At 42.6% G+C, this 18,921-nt stretch overlaps 2 protein-coding genes across 2 annotated transcripts; both read left to right on the top strand.

Annotated features, from left to right (window-relative positions):
- Positions 1–6,615: 6,615 nt before the first annotated feature.
- Positions 6,616–16,242, top strand: LOC106587778 (cell surface glycoprotein 1). Its single transcript, XM_045708770.1, has 5 exons — positions 6,616–6,937; positions 11,555–12,721; positions 13,895–13,957; positions 14,136–14,214; positions 14,325–16,242. The coding sequence occupies exons 1-5, from the start codon at positions 6,850–6,852 to the stop codon at positions 14,503–14,505; spliced, it is 1,578 nt and encodes a 525-aa protein (XP_045564726.1). The 5' UTR covers positions 6,616–6,849; the 3' UTR covers positions 14,506–16,242.
- On the top strand, positions 15,231–18,171 carry LOC123730749 (uncharacterized). The gene is made up of 3 exons (XM_045708314.1): positions 15,231–15,276; positions 16,526–16,764; positions 16,835–18,171. Exons 1-3 carry the CDS (start codon positions 15,231–15,233, stop codon positions 17,774–17,776), a joined length of 1,227 nt encoding a protein of 408 aa, XP_045564270.1. The 3' UTR covers positions 17,777–18,171.
- The last annotated feature ends 750 nt before the right edge of the window (positions 18,172–18,921 follow it).

Here is an 18,921-nt window from a genome sequence, read left to right as displayed (position 1 = left end):
AGGATAGCCTGAAGTGGCAGTTCCTAGTGCTGCTCCGTAGATAAGTACCATGGTCTTGTAGTGGATGCGAGCTTCGACTGGAAGCCAGTGGAGTGTGTGGAGGAGCGGGGTGACATGAGAGAACTTCGGATGGTTGAAAACCATGCGGGCTGCAGTGTTATATTACTGTATCTATCAGCATTTGAGAGGATAGTGTGGCTGTGACATGACATTTTCATAACAAACATCTAGTCCTGCATGCTTCTATTCCTGCAACCTGAAACATGACCATTAGGCCTTTAATATAATGTTGGTTTGCAACCTTGTTGTAGGCCTATCCATCCCAGGGGGATGTTTGTTTTATAATTGACAGATGACCATGTTTGTTATCAAGAAACATTTTCCTCAAGTCTGCCTTTTACTTTGTGTTTTTTGGACTGACAGTGTGTAGGATATGATGGGGAGGTAGCCTATAGATGGCTGGGGTGAAAAGTGGAGGGGTAAGTCCAGGCCAATAGGGATTTCTAGGTTCTCATCAGACAGGATAAAACGCCTTGTGTTGACAGAAGTGACAGGGACACGTGACAGGCATTGGATCGTTGCATGCTGAAGGCTTAGGCCGCCACTTAGGGAGTGGATATTTAAAGGCATGGTAACAGGCACGTTCACCAAAGCTGAGTTTACTGACAAAGAACAGATAACAGATTTAGACACAGTCTTAATGTATACAATGGTGATACTATGGTGGTACTACGGTGATACTACGGTGATAGTATGGTGATACTACGGTGATAGTATTGTGATACTATGGTGATACTACGGTGATAGTATACTACGGTGATAGTATGGTGATACTACGGTGATAGTATGGTGATACTACGGTGATAGTATGGTGATACTTCGGTGATAGTATACTACGGTGATAGTATGGTGATACTACGGTGATAGTATGGTGATACTACGGTGATACTATGGTGATACTATGGTGATACTACGGTGATAGTATGGTGATACTACGGTGATAGTATGGTGATACTACTACGGTGATAGTATGGTGATACTACGGTGATAGTATGGTGATAATACAGTGATACTACGGTGATACTATGGTGATACTACGGTGATACTTGGTGTTAAAAAGGCCAGCTCTTATGTAGCAGTTACATCAACCCTAATCTAGTAGTTAGTTGTACTTGTTCTCATTAGTGGTACCTACAAGACCCCACTTGTATCAGCCAATCACAGTCTGCCATTCCCTGTGCACCTCACTGAACCTCGCTCCTGTCTTCAGAGTGAGATCGCGGTCAGAAGTGAATGGACTAAATAATTATTTTAGCAACAATGTTTATCTTTAATTTACAATCTGTAGAAACTATGAGAATAGAAATGTTCAGAACTTTTGTGAAACATCACAGCACAGTTGAAAAAATATATGGCAAATAGAAATCAAAACTGGATGGTGTTAAAGATAGAAGGGTGGGACTAATAACAACAAGATAACTAATTTTAAATATACCGTGTCCGTAAAAAGTATATAGGTTCAGAACCTCTGTGAAACAGCAGTTAAAATATATGTGGCAAATAGAAATCCAGCTGGAAGGACATCAGAAATAGATGGGAGATGACCATGTTTGTTATCAAGATGTTGCTAAGGCGGTCAAGTTGATATTCACCATATGTTTCAGGTATTTTCCTGTCATGTGTGTCATGTTACTGCTAGCCAGCTAAGCCAGAATGTGAGCCACTAACGCTAGCTCATTAGGCTTGGTGATGAAGCTCACATGTACCGTTTCAAGGGAAATATATTCTGTTTATGTTGTCTGTTCATGCGTAGAGCTGTGTTTATGTACATTTACAGTCTTTATGTAGCCTCATGCTACCATGTACTGTGTATAGCCTTATGATGTATGTATGTAGCCTAATTAGCCTGTGCCTTCGCTTGTGGTGCAGTTGCTATTCCACGTTGGTCGTGGTCTTGTGCACATGCGCAGACCTTAGTTACATGGCAGTCATGTTTCAATTGTATATATGCTTACCAGTAACTGGGCCTTTGTTCTGTCAGTGTGTACTACTAGCTGTGTGTATTTGGCTGTGCTCCGTACGTTGTCTGGAAGCCCCTATTTATGCTTATTATTTTCTTGTATCTTTCCATTGAACAACTTTTAGGAGTGTGGCGTGTTGAACCCGATATCTGCAATAAACCTGTTCTGAAGACATCTGATTAGTTCTTGCCAGACAGACCTGTGGTGGCTGATCCTTATCCACTACCACTTGTATCTCTCTATTAGTGCTGCTCTACATGGTCCCGACCCGTCAGCCTTTAGTGATGCTCACTGTGGTGGAAGTGTTTCACTTGTCATCTGGCACGAACACACACAGACGCACAGTGTAGCCACAAGTAACCACATACAGGAAACTTCAGTCAATATGAAGCATGTTTGGAAATTCCCCACAGGATTAACGATAATTTCCACATCCTCCTTCCATGTTACAGACATCTCATTCCCCATCATTCGTCAATGTTATGGACATCTCTTTCCCCACCCTCCTTACATATTATGGACATCTCTTTCACCATCATCCTTCCATGTTACAGACATCTCTTTCCCCATCATCCTTCCATGTTACAAACATCTCTTTCCCCATCATCCTTCCATGTTACGGACATCTCTTTCCCCATCATCCTTCCATGTTACAGACATCTCTTTCCCCATCATCTGTCCATATTATGGACATCTCTTTCCCCATCATCCGTCCATGTTACAGACATCTCTTTCCCCACCCTCCTTCCATGTTATGGACATCTCTTTCCCCATCATCCGTCCATGTTACAGACATCTCTTTCCCCATCATCTGTCCATGTTATGGACATCTCTTTCCCCATCATCCGTCCATGTTATGGACATCTCTTTCCCCATCATCCTTCCATGTTATGGACATCTCTTTCCCCATCATCCGTCCATGTTATGGACATCTCTTTCCCCATCATCCTTCCATGTTATGGACATCTCTTTCCCCATCATTCGTCCATGTTATGGACATCTCTTTCCCCACCCTCCTTCCATGTTATGGACATCTCTTTCCCCATCATCCTTCAATGTTATGGACATCTCTTTCCCCATCATCCTTCAATGTTATGGACATCTCTTTCTGGTGAAAAAGAAATAAAAACATGTATTTCAGTCACACATGGGTCAATTCTGTCTGTCTTTGTGCATGTGTGAATGTCATGCATCCCTCCATCCCTGTGTCTGTGTGTACGCACAGGCATGCACATGTGTGTGTGTGTGTGCATGCTTGTGTGTGTGTGTGTGTGTGTGTGTGTGTGTGTGTGTGTGTGTGTGTGTGTGTGTGTGTGTGTGTGTGTGTGTGTGTGTGTGTGTGTGTGTGTGTGTGTGTGTGTGTGTGTGTGTCTTCAGCATGCATGCATGTGTAACCGGTGTGAAATGGCTAGCTAGTTAGCTGTATGACCAATAGCGTTTCAATCATTGACGTCACTTGTTTTCCCATGGCTTTTGTGGAGAGAGATAGGTAACAATGCTTTTGTCAATGTGTTCAGAGTCCCTGGTTGAAGCCCAGGTTGAGAGAAGGAGAGAGACGGAAGCAACACGTTACACATGGGAGGTGTGTGTGCGTGCAGGAGCAGGCCCTGTGCCTTTTGTTTTCTCTCAGGCTGTCTAAAGCTTCAAAGGCCTTAGTACCCAGACCAGGAAGTGATGACAATTCTGCTTTAAGACAGAGGGGGGTGTGGTGGACGAGACAGGACAGGTGTCTACTACCCAGCCCACACATGTTTAGTCATCTGAGAAACACACCTCTCTACGTAGGTGCTGCTACTGAGTCATCTCGGCTTCCTGTTGGTCCTGACTAGGCCACCAAAGACCCTCTACTGAGTTATCCTGACTTCCTGTTGGTCCTGACTAGGCCACCAAAGACCCTCTACTGAGTTATCTTGACTTCCTGTTGGTCCTGACTCGGCCACCAAAGACCCTCTACTGAGTCATCTCGGCTTCCTGTTGGTCCTGACTCGGCCACCAAAGACCCTCTACTGCAGGCCTGGGCAATTCCAGTCCTCGGCGGCCTGATTGGTGTCACACTTTTCCCCCATCTCTAGCAAACACGCCTGATTTAAACTGATTGCATTTTCAACTGAAGATCAAGATGAGTTGACTATTGGAGTCAGGTGTGTTAGCTGGGACTGGAGGAAAAGTGTGACACCAATCAGACCCCTGAGGACTGGAGTTGTCCAGGCCTGGTCTACTGAGTCATCCTGACTTCCTGTTGGTCCTGACTGGGCCACCAAAGACCCTCTACTGAGTTATCCTGACTTCCTGTTGCTCCTGACTGGGCCACCAAAGACCCTCTACTGAGTCATCCTGACTTCCTGTTGCTCCTGACTGGGCCACCAAAGACCCTCTACTGAGTTATCCTGACTTCCTGTTGCTCCTGACTGGGCCACCAAAGACCCTCTACTGAGTTATCCTGACTTCCTGTTGCTCCTGACTGGGCCACCAAAGACCCTCTACTGAGTTATCCTGACTTCCTGTTGCTCCTGACTGGGCCACCAAAGACCCTCTACTGAGTTATCCTGACTTCCTGTTGGTCCTGACTGGGCCACCAAAGACCCTCTACTGAGTTATCCTGACTTCCTGTTGCTCCTGACTGGGCCACCAAAGACCCTCTACTGAGTTATCCTGACTTCCTGTTGGTCCTGACTGGGCCACCAAAGACCCTCTACTGAGTTATCCTGACTTCCTGTTGGTCCTGACTGGGCCACCAAAGACCCTCTACTGAGTTATCCTGACTTCCTGTTGGTCCTGACTGGGCCACCAAAGACCCTCTACTGAGTTATCCTGACTTCCTGTTGGTCCTGACTGGGCCACCAAAGACCCTCTACTGAGTTATCCTGACTTCCTGTTGCTCCTGACTGGGCCACCAAAGACCCTCTACTGAGTTATCCTGACTTCCTGTTGCTCCTGACTGGGCCACCAAAGACCCTCTACTGAGTTATCCTGACTTCCTGATGGCCACCAAAGACCCTCTATTCCCATCAGGTACTGCAGCTTAATGACTATAGAGAAGAATGGGGCATGTTGAGTCATTTTTTACATTCAGCATCACTACGTCAAGTGAAATATAGCATTCTTTCTAACAAAGATATCTACAGTACATATATTTCAGGATGTTGTGTATCCCTGGAAATAATCATCATGTATGTAAACATAACAGTTTTGAAAACATAGCTTGGTTTATTGGCATAACAGTGGGTATGGGGTAGGTTGAGCATAGGGACAGAGGAAGTTGAGCTGCCTTGGGGTAAGTGAGTAATGGTGTCCTGTGACATTGGGGGTGATGGTGCTGGTAGGTCAAAGTTTCATTCATGGAATGGGGTTGTGGTATATTGTATATCTTAAATGTATGCATACATTCAGATATAGATTCTCTCTGTTCAATATCACTTACCCTTCCATTTCTTGACCAGTTGTCTGGGACAGGGATGTTGTTTTGATGTGCCAATTCGTAGACAAGTTTTCTGGGTTTGAGGCTACTAAGCCCATGAGACTGATCTGTGAGACTCCATGTCATCAGATATGAATTTGTGTTCCTCTGCTACTCTATCTTTGCTGCTGCTCCAAAGGACTTCTTCCCTTCTCTCACTTCCTCACTCAACAACGTCAAGGGGGACTAGACCACTGCTTGTTTTACGTTTGTATACATGGGACATGATGATGTCTGCTCTGTAACAATACAAATGCACTATCTTGAGTTCATATGCATGACATATCGCAAAAACACTATGCATATAAAACTGACCAAATGTAATCAACAAAATACAATCATAATTTGTATGGGCTGTGGTGGCTATTGGCTCAACTTACCCCGAGGCAAACATATAGACTATGTATCCACACAGCTACAAGGATGCACTTTCCTGCTAGGTTTAGGACCTCATATTTGAGCCAGTTTTCTACAGCAGGTAAATAATCTTGCACCAACAGAAAAAGTGAAATATTATGTGGATTATAATTAATGGACATTTGCAGCTGTTGATACATTATTTGTAAGGGGAAATCAAGTATGACATTTAAAAGTTTAAATTACGAACTTCAGAAGCCTTTTTAAACCTCAAATACACTACACGTTTTAATGTCCTGCATTGCAGGAAAGTTCTCCTGAAACAGGGTGATCAAATTAAGATCCTACATCTGTAAAACAATCTTAAAACGATCTACTTTGGTTTAGATACAAGCATCATGAAACATATTAATACATTCATTTGACTTGGTGAAAATCTATTTTTTTTTAATCTAACTTGCTTACCATTTTTTCCCTGTGGTTTCGTCCTTCACAGACTCCATGAAATGACAACCTGTTCCTAAATATTTGGTCATGATTAATATGGTTGGATAAAAAAAAAATTTTTTCCTATTGGTAATGTGAGAAAGCGAGATATGGATAGTTAAAGAGAGAGAAAGAGTGTATGTGTGTGTGTGTGTGTGTGTGTGTGTGTGTGTGTGTGTGTGTGTGTGTGTGTGTGTGTGTGTGTGTGTGTGTGTGTGTGTGTGTGTGTGTGTGTGTGTGTGTGTGTGTGTGTGTGTAAGAAAGAGATCGAAAGAGGGAGAAAGCCAGAGAGGGAGAGTTTTTGAAAGAGAGGGTGTGTTCTGTGTTCTAGCCCACCTCCGCCAACCAATCGACTGTCACTAGTCATCGATGATGCACTGACGTGACTCGCATCTCAGTATATAAAAGTTGAGCTACACCCTTCAAACCACTTGAGTCATCCCACAGACACTCCTAGGAAAACAAGCCAGCCTTCTTGGGAACAGAAGCACAGAGCACAGCAGTACACGTTCTCTCATCTCTCCCTCGATGCCTATCTCTGATCTCAGGATGTGGACTCTACTGCTTGGGGTCATTTTGGGACTTCTGGCACCTGTTCAGTCCGACCCTGTTCCTGGTGAGTAACAATGTATTACTGTCCCAGGACCAAATGAGCAAAACCCTGCTCTATGGCTCAGTTGGTAACGTATGGTGCTTGCAATGCCAGGGTTGTGGGTTCAATTCCCAGGGCCATCCAAATGTAAAATTGCATGAGAAATTGTGTTCACATTAAACAAGATCAGATATTATGGTTGGGGTTGCTTGTCACAGTCTGACAACCATCCCCATTGTAACAACGTACCCAGTAAGCTAAATTACGTTTAAAAGACACCTAGAAGCCTTATTTTCCAGACGTTGAAAAGACGTCTATGTTTCACAAGTTTGGGCAGCACAGTACAGTACAGTCCAGTGGAGTTTAATTCAGCACAGTACAGTACAGCCCAGTGGAGTTTAATTCAGCACAGTACAGTACAGTTCAATGGAGTTTAATTCAGCACGGTACAGTACAGTCCAATGGAGTTTAATTCAGCATGGTACAGTACAGTTCAATGGAGTTTAATTCAGCATGGTACAGTACAGTTCAATGGAGTTTAATTCAGCATGGTACAGTACAGTTCAATGGAGTTTAATTCAGCATGGTACAGTACAATCCAATGGAGTTTAATTCAGCATGGTACAGTACAGTTCAATGGAGTTTAATTCAGCACAGTACAGTACAGTTCAATGGAGTTTAATTCAGCATGGTACAGTACAGTTCAATGGAGTTTAATTCAGCACAGTACAGTACAATCCAATGGAGTTTAATTCAGCATGGTACAGTACAGTTCAATGGAGTTTAATTCAGCATGGTACAGTACAGTTCAATGGAGTTTAATTCAGCACAGTACAGTACAGTTCAATGGAGTTTAATTCAGCATGGTACAGTACAATCCAATGGAGTTTAATTCAGCACAGTACAGTCCAATGGAGTTTAATTCAGCACAGTACAGTACAGTCCAATTTAATTCAGTACAGTATATATTTTTTTACTTTCTTGAACAAAATATCTTTCTCTGAGTCATTGTATTAGTATAAAATAATATAATTAAAAAATGTTTGGGAGCATACAATATAGCTCAGTATTTATATTGTTTATTTTATACAGTCTTTTTTGCTCATCTTTATCAAGGATGTCAATAATTATGGGCCCGACTGTATTTTGTATAACTGGATTTGAGGAGACATTAATCTGGGTTATTAAAGCTTCCCCAGCTGGCCATTGGTTGTGTATTAATCTGGGTTATTAAAGCATCCCCAGCTGGCCATTGGTTGTGCATTAATCTGGGTTATTAAAGCTTCCCCAGCTGGCCATTGGTTGTGCATTAATCTGGGTTATTAAAGCATCCCCAGCTGGCCATTGGTTGTGTATTAATCTGGGTTATTAAAGCTTCCCCAGCTGGCCATTGGTTGTGCATTAATCTGGGTTATTAAAGCATCACCAGCTGGCCATTGGTTGTGCATTAATCTGGGTTATTAAAGCATCCCCAGCTGGCCATTGGTTGTGTATTAATCTGGGTTATTAAAGCATCACCAGCTGGCCATTGGTTGTGTATTAATCTGGGTTATTAAAGCATCCCCAGCTGGCCATTGGTTGTGCATTAATCTGGGTTATTAAAGCATCCCCAGCTGGCCATTGGTTGTGTATTAATCTGGGTTATTAAAGCATCCCCAGCTGGCCATTGGTTGTGTATTAATCTGGGTTATTAAAGCATCCCCAGCTGGCCATTGGTTGGGCATTAATCTGGGTTATTAAAGCATCCCCAGCTGGCCATTGGTTGTGTATTAATCTGGGTTATTAAAGCATCCCCAGCTGGCCATTGGTTGTGCATTAATCTGGGTTATTAAAGCATCCCCAGCTGGAAATTGGTTGTGCATTAATCTGGGTTATTAAAGCATCCCCAGCTGGCCATTGATTGTGCAGCCAAGTAAAATGGGTCACTGTCTAAGACCTCCTGTTGTATCTGAACACAGGCTTATGGAATTCAAGTAATCCTATCCTCGTCTGATGAGTCTGCACTTTTCTACTTCCCCGGAGAGCTTCATCGTGTTTCAAACCTACCTGTACTCTAGCTCAGTGAATACAGGGGGACCTATTATTTACATGTTTAGTGCCTAAGTCCCCCCCTCCCCATGTAGACAGACACACAGCAGTCTTTGTAGCAATTGCTGAGCTGTTCCAGCAGGTGCATTAATGTGTATATCCTGAATTTCTGTGAAACCAAAGTGCTTTGGTGAGTTTCATACAAGCTTGGGTGAGAAGGGAGAAACCTCATATAGGTAAAACTGTTATTGGACAGGGAGAAACCTCATACAGGTAAAACTGTTATTGGACAGGAAGAAACCTCATACAGGTAAAACTGTTATTGGACAGGGAGAAACCTCATACAGGTAAAACTGTTATTGGACAGGAAGAAACCTCATACAGGTAAAACTGTTATTGGACAGGGAGAAACCTCATACAGGTAAAACTGTTATTGGACAGGGAGAAACCTCATACAGGTAAAACTGTTATTGGACAGGGAGAAACCTCATACAGGTAAAACTGTTATTGGACAGGGAGAAACCTCATACAGGTAAAACTGTTATTGGACAGGGAGAAACCTCATACAGGTAAAACTGTTATTGGACAGGGAGAAACCTCATACAGGTAAAACTGTTATTGGACAGGAAGAAACCTCATACAGGTAAAACTGTTATTGGACAGGGAGAAACCTCATACAGGTAAAACTGTTATTGGACAGGGAGAAACCTCATACAGGTAAAACTGTCATTGGACAGGAAGAAACCTCATACAGGTAAAACTGTTATTGGACAGGGAGAAACCTCATACAGGTAAAACTGTTATTGGACAGGGAGAAACCTCATACAGGTAAAACTGTTATTGGACAGGGAGAAACCTCATACAGGTAAAACTGTTATTGGACAGGGAGAAACCTCATACAGGTAAAACTGTTATTGGACAGGAAGAAACCTCATACAGGTAAAACTGTTATTGGACAGGAAGAAACCTCATACAGGTAAAACTGTTATTGGACAGGAAGAAACCTCATACAGGTAAAACTTTTATTGGACAGGAAGAAACCTCATACAGGTAAAACTGTTATTGGACAGGAAGAAACCTCATACAGGTAAAACTGTTCACAAGTGTGTTAGAAATGGAGGCCTGAGATTGCTTGACATACAGGATAATGTATTTGATGTCAAATTTTAAGAACAATGACAAAGTTAAGAGCGGTTACTTCTCCTTTTGTTTGAAAACAGTATTTAATGATACTCAACATTCAATGAAACAGTTAAGATCCTATGGAGGATTCAACAAATACCTAAGGAAAGGGGTTAGAGATAAGTTTGGGATTGGGCAACAGTATCCCTGGTTAGCTCCCTAGTACCCCCTCTCGCCACAGTACACACTTAGAATTAGTGGTGACTTGACGAACCCAGGAGATCCTCAAGGAACCCCTGGAGATCCTCAAGGAACCCCTGGAGATCCTCAAGGAACCCCTGAGTTTCTCAAGGAACCATTGCTAGTCAATGGCTCATATTTGCGCCTTTGTTTAGTTGAGGGGTTCTTGTTGGAACCTTTAACGTTTCAATGTAGCAACAGGTTCCAGGAGGAACCCTGGAGTGGAGGCGTGGCTTATTAGGGGTGTGGCTTTAAGATATATCTTGTTGGGTCACCGGTTTGAGTAAATGTAATTTCTGTTCATCTGTTCTGTTGTTCAAGGAAGCTTACAGAGGTGAATGACTTCCTCAGTCAAGAGCCTATGAAAATCGCAAAGTTGGAATAGTTACTACTTTATTACTATATTTAATCAGCAATGTTTATATTATTCATATTATATTAGAATATGCATAAATATTGAAGAAATAATTACATTTGCAGTGTACAAACTGAACATGGTGAATAGGAATGACATTTACTCTAACGGGTGCCCCCAAAAAATTATCTGAAAGCCACACTTCCAATAAGCCACGCCTCCAGTCTTCTCATAGGCTGCCAGCTCTACAATATATTATTAAAAAGGTTCAAAATGGAACCCCTCCCATCACAAAAAGGTTCCGGTGGGGTTCCAATAACCTTTTTGAACTGGAAAGGTCCTGCCGATGTGGCAACCCAAAAGGTTCTTCCAGGCATCTTTACTGCTAAGAGTGTATCCCTGGTTAGCTCCCTAGTACGCCCTCTTGCAGGAAAAAGATATATGCACACCTTATTCACGTGAATGCCTCTGTTGGGGCATAACATTTGGGCACCTCTTCAAAGCCTATCCTAAACTCTTTTGAAGTAGCACTGTTGACTAATTATGGCAACAGAACAGGGAAAAGAGACAAGCCAAGACATTGTTTATTTAAAGGCTTGGGTGTGTTGATTTTGCGGTTCAATAGAACCAAATGATTTGATGTAACTGCCTCTATCACACACAAAGGCAGACGATTAGTCATCCCAGTTAATATTTATGTTTCCTGTATGGTTAGTCAGAACACGACAGGTTCACACAGGTACTCCAGGGAGGAGCCTGAAAGGCCACGATACTCCCAGGCCTTCCTTTGTCATGCAAAGACATCAAAGCTCAGTAATTTTCCTCTACTGTAAAGGTCAGGACATGACGTTAGTAGGTAATTATTGAGCTAAGGTCTTTTCTTCTCTTCGTCACAGCCTCGACAGAACTTCCAGCTCTGGCTGCTGGAGATTTTATTGGGGAAACTTTCAAGTTCTTCAATAAGCTTGTAGTGGGTCCCCCGGATGCCAACAATGGAACATCCAGCAGTGATGAAACACTGGACCTAGATCATCTGGTGACCCCTGACCCTGTGACATCTGACCCGGAAGACCAGCTGCCCACCTTTGACCCAGAGGAGTGCAGCACAGATGAGACAGAGGGCAGCACTACAGAAGGCAGCATGAAAGACTCCACTTCGGGACAAGACGACGAAGGGGAGCTGTTTGACGCCAACCTTAAACCTAACTTTAACCTCCGCTCCAGTCCAATTCCTCACCCCAGTCCAACTCCTCATCCCAGTCAAAGCAACACAGAGGACAATTATGAAAAGTACGACTATGATTCCAATCCAAGTGATAGACCTGATTCATCAGAGGAAGATGAAATGGGCCTGATCCTGGATACTGAAAGCCCCACAGTAGAGTTTGTCCCCACAGCAGAGTTTGTCCCCACAGCAGAGTTTCTCCCCACAGCAGAGTTTGTCCCCACAGCAGAGTTTAACCCCACCACAGATTTTCAGATGGATTTGGAGGATGTTAACGCAATCCTTGACCCTAACCCCAGCCCCAGTCCTTATCCAACTCATGATGCTAGCACCACAACAGAGCTAGAGGAGTTCAAGGACGATATATTCAGACCAAACTTTGTCCCCAGCCCTAGTCGTGTACCGGATCCCAGCCCCAGCCATAGTCCCATCTCAGAGTTTGAAGAAGAAGACCTGTTACCTCTTAGCCATGATCCAAGCTTTAGTACCACCTCCAGACCTAGCCAAAGTCGAGGGACCAGCCATACACCTAGTTCTAAACTAACCAGTATGACAGGCTTGGAGGAAGGCGGGGCTGCGAAGATGAATACAGAGCTGGCCTTCACCTCAACCACCAGTTCTGCTGCACCTACAATAGTCAGGATGAATTCAGACATCGAAGGGTCAGGGTCGGGATTCCTGCCTCAGAGTAGCACCACAGTAGCAGCCCCTGCTGGTGAGGAGGACCAAACAGACAATTCCCTAGTCGATAAGCCATTAATTGAAACAAGGACAAGAATTCAAGGCACCAATAGGCTTGCTCTACCAAGGGAGGAACCGGCAGTGGATACCTCTACAGGTACAGTACTGTTAATCCAGGAGAAGTGTACCAATATTCTGTCCCTTCAAAGTTCTTGTGTTCATAATGGTGGCATTCAGAATTGAGATCCTTGTACTTTACTCATACTTCTGCGTAAATCATTCATTGATGTCAATGGAAGGCTTGCACAAAGATATTGGGTTGTCAAGTCTGAATACGTCCCATTGTATCTGTTAGCAGTGTGGACTAGGGCATGTCCATTGTATCTGTTAGCAGAGTGGGCTAGGGCATGTCCATTGTATCTGTTAGTAGTGTGGGCTAGGGCATGTCCATTGTATCTGTTAGCAGAGTGGGCTAGGGCATGTCCATTGTATCTGTTAGCAGAGTGGGCTAGGGCATGTCCATTGTATCTGTTAGCAGTGTGGGGTAGGGCATGTCCATTGTATCTGTTAGCAGTGTGGGCTAGGGCATGTCCATTGTATCTGTTAGCAGTGTGGGCTAGGGCATGTCCATTGTATCTGTTAGCAGTGTGGGCTAGGGCATGTCCATTGTATCTGTTACAGAGTGGGCTAGGGCATGTCCATTGTATCTGTTAGCAGTGTGGGCTAGGGCATGTCCATTGTATCTGTTAGCAGAGTGGGCTAGGGCATGTCCATTGTATCTGTTAGCAGAGTGGGCTAGGGCATGTCCATTGTATCTGTTAGCAGTGTGGGCTAGGGCATGTCCATTGTATCTGTTAGCAGAGTGAGCTAGGGCATGTCCATTGTATCTGTTAGCAGTGTGGGCTAGGGCATGTCCATTGTATCTGTTAGCAGTGTGGGCTAGGGCATGTCCATTGTATCTGTTAGCAGTGTGGGCTAGGGAATGTCCATTGTATCTGTTAGCAGAGTGGGCTAGGGCATGTCCATTGTATCTGTTAGCAGTGTGGGCTAGGGCACGTCCATTGTATCTGTTAGCAGAGTGGGCTAGGGCATGTCCATTGTATCTGTTAGCAGAGTGGGCTAGGGCATGTCCATTGTATCTGTTAGCAGTGTGGACTAGGGCATGTCCATTGTATCTGTTAGCAGAGTGGGCTAGGGCATGTCCATTGTCGTAATAGTCAGCACTCTGGCAGGTCTATATACCTGCTCTAATGAGAACATAACTTTTATGTTAGTATTGAACACATCTCTTTGAGTGTATATTGTAGTTAATCTATCTCTATTTCCACAGTTCTTCATGATGCAGCTGCTGTAAAACCAACCCCATCCGGACAACATGATTCATATACATCGGGTCAGTTCCTGAATCATACATGCCCAGCTAACAAGATATGCTACTGATAAATGAGGGAACGTTCTGCTCCTTTTTGCAGTTTAAATTTGAAGACAATGTTTTGTGAACATACTAGAGGACCCAGTAGACACGGTCACTTCCACTCACTGTCTGCTTCGTCTTCTCTCTCCTCCTCCAGGTTGGTTGATCATCGTTGCCTTCGTCGCAGGCGTTGCCGTCTTGGTCGTAATCTGTGTTGCCATAGGTACCAGAGACAGGTAAAATCCACCACTTTCAAACCCATCCTGGAAAATATGTTCATGAGATTGAAACATGTTGTCACTTAGTTACAAACCATGGAATTAAACCATGTCAAATCATGTTGCAGGTGGAATGCACCGGCCCAGGCATCTGAGAAGAAGGTCGCCAGAGCGAGCTCAGGAGATGAGAAGGCGGAGCGGGAAATGGAGAGGTTTCTGTCTAAAGAGAGGCCAAGGGAAAATGTCCACGCTGGAGAGTACACTGTTATACTTCTGGAGGACGTCCCAGAGAAAGAGCCGCTGGACTGAGACGGACCAAGGAGATGCAGAACGGGGACAAAATAAGAACAACTGGCACCTTAGAAATAGAATGGAACGGGTCTCCCCATTTTAGTCAATGGTGGCATAATGGGTGGCATAATGGGTGGCATTATGGGTGGCATAATGGGTGGACCCCCCCCCCCCATTCTTGACACACACGGGAAACTGTTGAGTGTGAAAAACCCAGCAGCGTTGTAGTTCTTGACACAAACGGGTACACCTGGCACCTACCCCGTTCAAAGGCACTTAATATTTTGTCTTGCCCATTCACCCTCTGAATGGCACACATACACAATCCATGTCTCAATTGTCTCAAAGCACAATCCAGTCTCCTCCCCTTCTTCTACACTGATTGAAGTGAATTTAACAAGTGACATCAATAAGGAATCATGGCTTTCACCTGGATTCACCTGGTCAGTCTATGTCATGGAAAGATTTCTCACAGCAGGAAAATAATCCTGCAGCAACTGGAAATGTGAATTATTGTGTGGATTATAATTAATGGACATTTTTGTAGGGGTTGATAATGCATTTTGTAGTTACGGCAAATCAAGTCTGACATTTTTAAGTGGAAATGACAAACTTTAGAACTCTTTTTAAACTTTGAATAACTACAAGTTTGCATTTCCTACCTTGCAGGAAATTTGCTGCAACAACCGGGTGATCAAATTAAGACCCTACATCTGTAGCTAGTGATACAGGATTCTATGACTATGAATGGAGACATTATAGAATGTACGCGGGACACGTCTGTGGCGTGTGAGTTTGAACTGTCCCTTTGACCTTTGGTAGCCCAGATAAGTCAGGTTGATAAACACCTGTACCGATGGGCTATGGATAAACACGTTGCTATATCTCTGTTGACATTATGTATATTATTAAAGTTACAAACAAGGTCATACTGAATTACTAATTCTCACTCACCGACCAGTGTTGTTGTTATTGGTGTTGTTGTTGGTGGTGTTGTTGTTGTTATTGGTGTTGTTGTTGGTGGTGTTGTTGTTGTTATTGTTGTTGTTTTTGTTTTGATATTGCACTATTTTTTTATCAACAAATCTTATTTGTGTACATGTTTTTGATCATCCTGTAAAAGAAAATACAGAATCCTTACAGAATATAAATGAATGTCTTTCTAGATGTTTCATAGTGACACGTACACTCAGGGACTCACATAAGTGCTACACAGACAGAATAAGTCAAGTATAGTAGAAAGTGAAGTCTTAATACCAACCTACTTAGAGCCCAGCTTTTCACAGCATTTCCACGGGGTGTAAAATCCTGCTGACTTGTGGCATTACATATTATTCAGATGAATGCCGGTATGTGAGTTATAGTAAGTATAATATACTTTAAACTTCATGTTGATTTGTTTAAAGCACTCAGTGTTCTTCTAGTGTTAGACAGTTGTATGATTCTCATTGCATAGCTACTGCTACAGTATAACGGATGCATTTTTAAATCATTACAACACTTCATTAGTCAGCTACACTAAATGGAATGTAGTTTCTCCCTTCTATTTCCATGTCTGTTCATATAAAGTGTACTGCAGATCATTTTAAACTGAGCACTAACTACAGCTACTAGGGTTTAACTACAACTACTACTACCATGCTTTGCTACTCTGATAAGTCATGAAAGAAAGTATCAGTTTTGAATTTTTTATTTCAACATTTATTGGTTTCCATAATTATAAGTACACAAGAAGTAGTAAAACACTTTACCACACTTTTAGTCCATTTGTCTGACAGAGAAAATTATATTTGTACATTTTTGACAAATTAAATTCATACTTTCTTTAGTTCACTACACACATGCAACATCAGACAGATTACAGAACCACACATTCACACAGTCAACATCACACAGATTCTAGAACCACACATTCACACAGTCAATATCACACAGATTCTAGAACCACACATTCACACAGTCAACATCACACAGATAATAGAACCACACATTCACACAGTCAACATCACACAGATTCTAGAACCACACATTCACACAGTCAACATCACACAGATAATAGAACCACACATTCACACAGTCAACATCAGACAGATTCTAGAACCACACATTCACACAGTCAACATCACACAGATTCTAGAACCACACATTCACACAGTCAACATCAGACAGATTCTAGAACCACACATTCACACAGTCAACATAACACAGATTCTAGAACCACACATTCACACAGTCAACATCAGACAGATTCTAGAACCACACATTCACACAGTCAACATCAGACAGATTCTAGAACCACACAGTCAATATCACACAGATTCTAGAACCACACATTCACACAGTCAACATCACACAGATTCTAGAACCACACATTCACACAGTCAACATCACACAGATTCTAGAACCACACATTCACACAGTCAACATCACACAGATTCTAGAACCACACATTCTTACAGTCAACATCACACAGATTCTAGAACCACACATTCACACAGTCAACATCACACAGATTCTAGAACCACACATTCACACAGTCAACATCAGACAGATTCTAGAACCACACATTCACACAGTCAACATCAGACAGATTCTAGAACCACACATTCACACAGTCAACATCACACAGATTCTAGAACCACACATTCACACAGTCAACATCAGACAGATTCTAGAACCACACATTCACACAGTCAACATCAGACAGATTCTAGAACCACACATTCACACAGTCAACATCAGACAGATTCTAGAACCACACATTCACACAGTCAACATCACACAGATTCTAGAACCACACATTCACACAGTCAACATCAGACAGATTCTAGAACCACACATTCACACAGTCAACATCACACAGATTCTAGAACCACACATTCACACAGTCAACATCAGACAGATTCTAGAACCACACATTCACACAGTCAACATCACACAGATTCTAGAACCACACATTCACACAGTCAACATAACACAGATTCTAGAACCACACATTCACACAGTCAACATCACACAGATTCTAGAACCACACATTCACACAGTCAACATAACACAGATTCTAGAACCACACATTCACACAGTCAACATCACACAGATTCTAGAACCACACAATCACACAGTCAACATCAGACAGATTCTAGAACCACACATTCACACAGTCAACATCACACAGATTCTAGAACCACACATTCACACAGTCAACATCAGACAGATTACACAACAAAGAGGAAAAATGTTCCAACACGTTCTTGGACCCATATGTGCATTGAATCAAAATCAAGGATAGAAAATAGACAGAAGTAGAATGGTCTAAATGTACATTTCAACAGGTATTCATAGAAAAATAAAAAGAGGAAAAAGCCAAACTGAGAAAGGAAACATTTAAAGTGAATTTATGAAGCACTGATGTTTAACAGTGTTAAGCTATGTCTGGACAAGACTCAAGAGCATTTTGCATAGGTGGAGTGGACTTAGCTGCTGTGAAAACCGTTGCCTGATAACCTGATATTCAGCTAACCTACATACATACATACAGTAGCTGCCAGCACCAAAGCTCTTTTGATGCCTGCCCCTGTTGTCTTGATTCCACTCTGAGAAAGCTACACCTTTAATTGGACTTTTCCCTCTTGTCAACCTAATAACAAAAGTAACAATGATACCGTAAAACAAACAATAAAATAACACCAGCCAGTCCATATTGGTGAAAAATACAGCATTCTTTTCTCTTATTTTTCCTCTCTCTCCAGTCCCATTTTCTGGATCCTTCTGTGTATGCATTAAGAGTATTAACATCTCTGCCTCCCTGAAAAAGACCAAACAATTCAATACGTATATTGGAAAGGTGATATCTCTGTGAGACTAGTAGACTACTACCCAAAGTAAAAGGACAAACAACGTAGTTCTACATTTGCATATGGTTTTCCTATCGTTATAGAAACCCTGAGCAGAACACTCGGGGAGATCATATTTGTTTAGGATTCACTACAAAACGTTTCACCTAAATATCTACCTGGATCTAGTATATGTTATATCCACAAAGTGCAAGGAGGCACTTTGAACATGGAGATGTAAGATAACGCTGCTCTTCAACAGGCTCCATCTAGAGTGTTTCTGAGACCCAGTACTGCTGTAAAGATCAGTTCCCTATTGCGATACTACCCAGCATCCACTGCAAGGTTATGGTGTTGTTGTAATATAACCTTACGGCCCAGGTACAGAGGTTTGTACAGTGCAGTGCTGTGCACACACGTCTAGTTCCAAATAGTCCTATCTGTAATTGCAAGCTACTTTTGCTGTCTTTATATTTAGCATGTTGATACGGCATACATTATAGGAAGTGTCTGAAACAGAACTTTATGTAGGTAGGACCGGCCTTCCATTTTCCAGAGTGTCACAAATTAGCATGCTGGAGATGGAGCTGGACTTTTAAAA

The sequence above is a fragment of the Salmo salar genome, chromosome ssa26 (genome assembly GCF_905237065.1).
Source record: "Salmo salar chromosome ssa26, Ssal_v3.1, whole genome shotgun sequence".
NCBI classification, from domain to species: domain Eukaryota; kingdom Metazoa; phylum Chordata; class Actinopteri; order Salmoniformes; family Salmonidae; genus Salmo; species Salmo salar.
Note: the sequence above shows the minus strand (reverse complement) of the source record. Positions and strands in the feature narration are given on the sequence as shown.

Excerpts from the sequence above, each read along its gene's own strand:
- LOC106587778 (XM_045708770.1), top strand. The coding sequence starts at position 6,850 with ATGCCTATCTCTGATCTCAGGATGTGGACTCTACTGCTTGGGGTCATT. Across the intron at positions 6,938-11,554 it reads TCAGTCCGACCCTGTTCCTG|CCTCGACAGAACTTCCAGCT; the intron begins GTGAGTAACAAT and ends TCTTCGTCACAG. Across the intron at positions 13,958-14,135 it reads ACATGATTCATATACATCGG|GTTGGTTGATCATCGTTGCC; the intron begins GTCAGTTCCTGA and ends CTCCTCCTCCAG.
- LOC123730749 (XM_045708314.1), top strand. The coding sequence starts at position 15,231 with ATGAATGGAGACATTATAGAATGTACGCGGGACACGTCTGTGGCGT. Across the intron at positions 15,277-16,525 it reads GCGGGACACGTCTGTGGCGT|TCAACATCACACAGATAATA; the intron begins GTGAGTTTGAAC and ends ACATTCACACAG. Across the intron at positions 16,765-16,834 it reads CACACATTCACACAGTCAAC|ATCACACAGATTCTAGAACC; the intron begins ATCAGACAGATT and ends CACACAGTCAAC.